This window comes from Phaseolus vulgaris, chromosome 2 (genome assembly GCF_000499845.2).
Source record: "Phaseolus vulgaris cultivar G19833 chromosome 2, P. vulgaris v2.0, whole genome shotgun sequence".
Lineage (NCBI taxonomy): Eukaryota > Viridiplantae > Streptophyta > Magnoliopsida > Fabales > Fabaceae > Phaseolus > Phaseolus vulgaris.
Genome location: NC_023758.2, coordinates 12,377,678 through 12,385,553, shown reverse-complemented (window position 1 = coordinate 12,385,553; position 7,876 = coordinate 12,377,678). Strand labels below are relative to the sequence as shown.

At 29.3% G+C, this 7,876-nt stretch overlaps 1 protein-coding gene across 1 annotated transcript; it reads left to right on the top strand.

Annotated features, from left to right (window-relative positions):
- Nucleotides 1–2,559, top strand: LOC137810705 (MDIS1-interacting receptor like kinase 2-like). Its single transcript, XM_068612112.1, has one exon. It carries the CDS (start codon nt 390–392, stop codon nt 2,319–2,321), a length of 1,932 nt encoding a protein of 643 aa, XP_068468213.1. The 5' UTR covers nt 1–389; the 3' UTR covers nt 2,322–2,559.
- The last annotated feature ends 5,317 nt before the right edge of the window (nt 2,560–7,876 follow it).

The window sequence follows — 7,876 nt, the reverse complement described above, 5'->3', positions numbered from 1 at the left end:
GAGAACTCTTATATTTCGTAAAAAATCATATAGGAATATGTCACGGAGGTTTAGTTTAATCCTTATAGTGTATGCGTACGAGAATTCTGGCACTAAACCAGAAAATTAAATGGGTCAGTTTATGGAATCTATCACTCTGAGTACTATTAAGGAAATCATGATTCAGAGAAATGTGCTTTCCAGCTTTGCAATTTAAAAGGGAAAAGTGGCCTAAAGGAAAGAAAAAAAGTTAGATCTGGAAAACAATGCTACTTGTTTGTATCTGCATCCCGTGAAGAGTGGACTATTTGCCAAAATATCCTAGCCAACATTTTGAAGGCTTTTTCAGTTGCAAGAAAAAATTGCTTGAGATAAGATAAGTAAGAGACACTTCCATTAGGTTGAGCAACATGGGCTATCAGCTACTACAGATAGTTACACTACTGACAGTGATAGCATTTGGAGGAGCATTTAGGAAAGTAACAGGAGAATGCAGTTCTGATGATTTGGAAGGTTTAATGGCCTTCAAGAATGGGATTCAGATGGATACATCTGCCCGGTTGGCAAAGTGGGTTGGCAGGAGCTGCTGTGAATGGGAAGGTGTTGTCTGTGACAATGCAACAACTAGAGTGACACAGATTCTTCTCCCAGGGCTCATTGAAAAAGATTTGGTTCAAACACAAATGGTGGGTCAACTTTCTCCTTCCATAACTCTCCTCACCTCTCTTGAGATCCTTGATCTCGGTGGCTTAGTAGGCCTCAGTGGAACAATTCCCCGAACAATTGGGTTGCAAATGCCAAAGCTCCAAAAGCTTTATCTTTTTGGCAACAATTTAACTGGCCCAGTACCTGAAAGCATTGGTAATTTTCCAAATCTCCAGGAACTGGCGCTGCATGAAAATAGGATATCTGGGTCAATCCCTTCTAGCCTTGGAAGCTTAAGAAACCTCAAAAGGCTGCTACTTTACTCGAACCAAATTTCAGGTACAATACCCTTCTCACTTGGGAGTTTGACCAATTTGGTAGAGTTGGATGTTCATGACAATGCTCTTATAGGTCATATACCCAACAGCATTGGTCAGATGCTGGCTTTGGAGAAGCTTGATCTTTCAAGCAATATGCTAAGTGGAGGCATACCTTCTTCACTAACAAATTTAACTGCCATTTCAGTTTTGTATTTTGACACCAACTATCTTGAGGGAACCATCCCATTTCCCTCGAGACCTGGTGAAATGCCTTCTCTGGGCTTCTTAAGACTCCACAATAACCACCTGAGTGGAAACATACCTCCCAGTTTTGGCTACCTGATTTCTCTTCAAAGAGTTTCAGTATCAAACAACAAACTTGAAGGAGCATTGCCTTCTAGTTTGGGCAACTTGCATTCTTTGACAGAGCTTTACCTCAGTGACAACTCCTTCTCTGGCCAAATACCAAAATCAGTAGGCCAACTCTCTCAGCTCATAATGTTGAACATTTCCAATAATTTGATTGAATGGCCATTGCCTCAGGAGATGTCTTCCCTTCAAAACCTTCAGACACTTGATCTATCTTTCAATCCTTTGAACCTCTCTTCCATTCCATTATGGCTAACAAGTCTGTCATCTCTTTCCCGCATTTACCTCGCAGGCTGTGGCATCAAGGGCCAAATTCCAGACTTACTGCAAACAACACAGAGTCCAATACAGGAACTGGACTTATCAGGGAACCTTCTCAGTGGACCAATACCATCATGGTTTGGATCCCTCAGTCAGCTGTACTTGTTAAACCTCTCAAGTAATTCACTTGATTTACACCTACCTGATTCCCTCACAAACTTGCCTGGTCTTGGTGTTCTTGATCTTCACTCAAATAAGTTAACGGGCTCCATAACTGGACTATTTAACACTGATCAACGAGATACTACTGGGGGATCACTAACATATATTGATCTTTCTGATAACAACTTCTCAAGTGGAGTAGAGGCTATTGGTGTGGGAGAACAGTTAAACATTCGGTACCTGAATTTGTCTCATAACCTTCTAAATGGTACATTGCCAGGTTCCCTTGGGAGGCTGAACTCCATTCACAGTTTGGATTTGAGCTTCAATGAATTAGCTTCCAACTTGCCAGAAGTTCTGGCAAAGTTGACCTTGTTGGAGAGTCTGAAGCTGCAAAGTAATCACTTCAGTGGAAACATACCCAATGGATTTCTCAAGCTGAGAAAGTTGAAGGAATTGGACTTATCAGATAATGTACTTGAAGGGGAAATTCCAGAGGGTAAACCTCTAATTGACTTTCCTGGGAGTACTTATTCTGGAAATAAAGGTTTGTGTGGAAAGCCTCTTAGTCCCTGTAAACTTTGACAATGGTAAGATATATGAATGGAAACCCGTGAAATCAATTGAGTTGTAGTTTTACTCAAGACCAAGTTGTTTTGGCTACATATCATTGTGAAAACATTTTATTCTTTTTTGGGTGTAAAAACACAGAGATTCACTTGTTTCATTTCACTTCTGAAAATAGAGAATCTCTGGTGTTCCTGAACATTCTTGTATCCTTCTAAGCAGAAACATGTGGCAAATGTTGCATTTTCCTTGTGAAGCTACACTGAAAAATATTTAGAGTATATATAGTCACTGAAAAATTAAAAGTAAATTGCAGTCTTGTTCCATTCAATTTTTCTGTCAAGTATCAACTTAACAATGCTAAACAATCTTCAACAAATTCTATTAGATTCTCTAACACTTTTTATTAACTTGCATTACAAAATAAGGAACGGTGTTAAATTAGATTCCACCATTTGATATGTGTAATAACAATTGTCAGTAGTGACAACTCTCGAAACAGAATTTAATAATTCTGTTTAGTTCAAAAACAGAATTATATATAGATTTTGTTTTATGTTTTTGGGAATATTGAAAAGTTCTCCAGTTTTCTGTATCCTCTACAATCTTCTTTGATGTTGTGAGTGAGTGTGGGTGTGTGTGTTCTGAGTGTGGTGTTCTGTCAACTTAGAACCTGTGAGTGGAGAGAGCTTCATACCTGTTTCAAGTATAACAATTTGATATCAGTTTGTTGGGTGATGATGGTGAACACGGAAGAATTGAAATAAAAAATTATTAAATCAAACAAATTATTAAGATATGTTACTTATAATCAATATTATTAAAATAAATATATATTTTTAAATATCAATAATAATATTTATAAAAATATTATTAAATATCAATAATAATATTTATAAAAATATTATTAAATATTTATCTAATAAAAATAATAATATTTTAAAAATGTTATTGAATTTTTTTAATAAAAAAGTAATATTACAAAAATATTATTAAAAAATTTGTTCTTTTTTTATTAAAGTAATATTCTAAAAATGTTACTAAATCTTTGTAGGAATATTTTTTTATTAAAAAATTAATATTGTAAAATTGTTATTAAAAGTATTTTTCCAATAAAAAATTATATTTAAAAAATATTATTAAATTATTTTAGTAATATTTTATAATAAAAAATAAAATTATAAAAATTTTACTAATTTTTTTTTAAATAAAAAAATAACATTTTTAAAATGTTACTAAAAAACTTTAATAATTTTTTTTTATTAAAGATGTAACATTTTAAAATTGTTATTAAAAATATTTAGTAATATTTTTCATTAAAAATAATATTATAAAAATATCATTAATATAAATATTTTATAATATTTCAACAAATTACTAAATTTTTTAATTAAAAAATTATACAAATTACTTAGGTTTGGATTGCATGAATTTATTGATAAAAGTTTACAATTTGATCTTGGTTAAAATTGATTTTGATGTTTGGATGCTTTTATTCTATAAGCAAACTAGTAATAGAAATATGTCAACACAAAAGCTAATAGTATTTCAATGGATTTTTAATGTTTGAAAGTGAATTCAGACATCTTCTATGAATAAATTAACTTTTGTTCAACTCTACTCATTTATCACATGTTGATTGGAGTTGCTTATTTCATAAAAAAGACAAAAAAAAATAAAAATGTAAGTTTGTTTCTGAAATCAATTTGTGCACATTTTGGAGAAAATGAAGATTTTTCTCATCTACAACAACATAACAATGATACTAATTATTATAAATTGAAATGTAAAAGAGCACAAAAAACTTTATTTATCCATACTTCTCATGAAATCTTTTGTTGTTCCGGATACCAAACAATGTTTAATCCTATTCAGTTAGTGCTAATTTACATTAAATATGAAACAGTGAGTGCAAAAATAATAAGAACCTAAAAACAAGATAATTATTTAATATTGATCATTATTTGGTAAACTTGGTAGCTTCTAAGTGACGTAGTCATTTGTGCTGGTTTCAAATGATTTGAAACTCTTGCTACTAAATTGGGAAACAACACATATGGTGATTGAGGTTTTAGTGCCCATATCACTGAATCTGCAAACTAGAGCAAAGAAATGATTAACCATTGATTCAAGAACTTGTCAACAACTATGAAATATGTATATCATGAATTAAATGAAAAGGTAACACCAATTACCCTTTGTGTTATTATATTTGAAACTTATAATACAACTTAATGAATGTATGAATTCATAAAAGAACTCCATGTAATATGTTTGGTAGGTGCTAATATATCATCCAACCCAGAATCATATTGCTTAAAACTAGGTTGTATATGCTTTGAACAACAAGCAATAACTGTTGAACAAGGTGCTTTGATGATTTCCAAATCTGGCTTGAAGATTTGAAGGATATGCTACTGTGTGTGCTGTTTAGTAGATTTTGAGTTGTTAATTTACACCTAGTTATGATCCAAGCTCAAATGATTCTAAATCTCTTTTGAATGTTTTGGTTTTCAAATTTATGTTAAGTTCAGTTAGTTTTTTTCGTGTTTTAAATCAGTTGAAAAAGCTTTTGTTCAAAGTCTGGTGACTACAACAAGTTTTTCAAGGATTTAAAAGATGATTTGTTTTCTTTTGTCTTCTCTATAAAGCAAAAACAATTGATTATTTTGATAATTGAATTAGGTGTTTTATGTGTTGTCCTTAACAGAAAAGGAAATCAATCAGTTTGTTTTGAAAATCAATCAAGTGTTTCTAACAAAATTCTGTTATAATTTTCAAACTTCTTTTAAATGCTTTTAAAAGTTTTCAATTAATGATCAAACAGTTTTAACCACTTTTTAAAGTCTATATAAAGGCTAGTTATTTTTATCATTTGAAAAAGAAGAAGAAAGTTTATCAAAGAGCTTTTACTCATTCTTGGAGTCTTGGATCATTGCATCATTGCTTGTGTGTAAAGTAGGAATCTGAGTTTTATATTCTATTGTTCTACAATTTTGTAAAGCCCATGTGTATTCTATTTCTTTATTTTAATCTATATTGTGTGTAAAACAGTTTCAAATAGTGTTTTTGGAAACTGTGGTAAGAATGTTGCTAAGAATGTTGTGTTTTTTAGGGGTTCAAGATCAACATTCTTGGTGTGGTTTGTAATTTGGTTTTGATTGCATAGTAAATTTTCAGTGGTTAGCTAAGGATTGAATGTAGCTCATGATTAAGAATGAATCGGTATAAATCTCTCTGTGTGAATCTCTCTTTCCTTACTCTGATAAATAGCTTTATATATTGTTTTGTGTATTATGCTTCTTTAAACAATTAGTTGTTTTGGTAAAACAACTGGTTGTTCTTCATAAAAAAACTGCTAATCTATTAAATAATCCAGTTGAATAAATAAATCAATTGATTGATTTTACAAATCTTTACACTCTACTTCCAATCTTTGCGAAAAGAAATCACCCCCTCTTGTTTAGGCCATACATTCTAATAGTTTCCACCTTCCCTAATATCATTATACTCTGCACATTAGATTAATCTTGCATATTTTTCTGCTTTGTGATCTTTGTGATCTTACATTGTTTCCAAGATGATTAAGTATATGAATATATTGTTGTCAATATACAAGCTAGTTAAGTGCATATTTCAAACAAGTAACATTGATATAATCATTACAAATTAGACAGTGACTACTTGTACTTTTACATTCACATTTTAGGAAACAAATTATTCATTTGCCTTTTATTTACTGCAAATATGGTTTGCATCTAAAAATTTACTTTGCTCTTTAAAATCCCATTTTGTACCATTAGAATCAATACTTCTATGCTTATATTTTCATAGAGGAAGAATGAAAAAGCATTTTGTTGTTGTGATCATTCCACTCCTAAGCTAATATTGACATTTAAATAAAAGTATAATTTTGTTTCTTTTGGAATTACATCATTTTCAAAGTTCATTTTAGATGTGCTTATTTTAAATATTGATTCTTCAGGACAATGTTTAGCATTATTGAAATTTTACCTGATTTTTATCTTTAAAGTATTATTTATCAGTTTTACACTTTAATTAATTTCACAATCAGGTGTAATTTCAAGTTATACTTCGTGAACAAAATTATTCATACAACTATGAGATCTTCTTTGGTCGGGAGCAAATGGATTAACTAAAGGCCAACTTGTTAATTGAGAGATTTGCTAGATTAAAATGTTGTTTTAACAGCTAAGTGACTTTAGGTTTTTCCTCTACAGACTAACTCTTTATGGTATGAAATGTCCAGGGTAAGTGTGGTTTGCATTATGAGGGATGGAATAAAAATTATGTAGTTTGAGCGATGAGATAATTGATAGCCCCTATAAATTTGTATCTCAAGTACATAATTTTAGTTCTTGTAATATGAAAAATAGTAAATTTTGTTCTACTTATTTTGTTCTTCTCACTACGAGCCTTTATAATAAAATCATGAAAATTTATATATCATAACATTTTCAATAAATATTACTACACAAATGTTACTAAAGATTACTACTAGATATATAATAATTAGTAACATTAAAAAAATGTTACTAAATCAAAGAAAATGTTACTAATATGATTTCGTAACATTTTATCGAATGTAACAAATACTTAATGTTTCTAAAAACTTTCAAAAGACTTTCAGTAACATTTTTACATATCAATAAAGACATTTATAAAAATGTCACTAAATACTTTTATAAATTTATTTAAAAAAAAAATAACATTTTAAAAATGTTACTAAATTTTTTAGTAACTTTTTTTAATATAGAGATGGCATTTTAAAAATGTTACTAAATCTTTTTAGTAATATTTTTTAATAAAAAAATAGCATCATAAAAATGTTACAAAAAATTTTTAGTAACTTTTTTTAATAAATAAGTATCATTTTAAAAATATACTAAATCTTTAGTAATATTTGTTAAAAAGAAAGTAACATTATAAAAATGTTACTAAAAATCTTTGTTAACTTTTTTTAATAAATAAGTGACATTTGAAAAATGTTACTAAATCTTTTTAATAATTTTTTTTATAAAAAAGTAACAATATAAAAATGTTACCGAAAATTTGTAGTAATTTTTTTCAATAAAAAAGTGATATTTAAAAAATGTTACTAAATCTTTTTAGTAATATTTTTTAATAAAAAAGTAATATATAAAAATGTTACTAAAAATATTTAGTAAATTGTTTGATTAGAAAATTATACAGATTACTTAGGTTTGGATTGTTAAATTTAATAATTTATGTTTGAATGCTTTTATTCTATAAGCAAGCGTAATAACTCTGTCAACACAAATGCTAATAGTATTTAAATGAATTTTTAATGTTTGAAAGTGAATTTAGACATGTCTTGTCAATAAATTGTCACTTTTGTTTACCATGTAGCATGTACTACAATTACAGTCTCACAATCAATTCATGTATTATAGGAATGACACTGGTAGTCATTCACTATAAAGCATATACTTATTCAACATCAAAACCTTTCTCCTTTAGTTCAGTTGCAACCTCATTCTTCAACCTCAGTCACAACTTTTGAGCTTTATCATCCTTCTCTTGCTAATGAA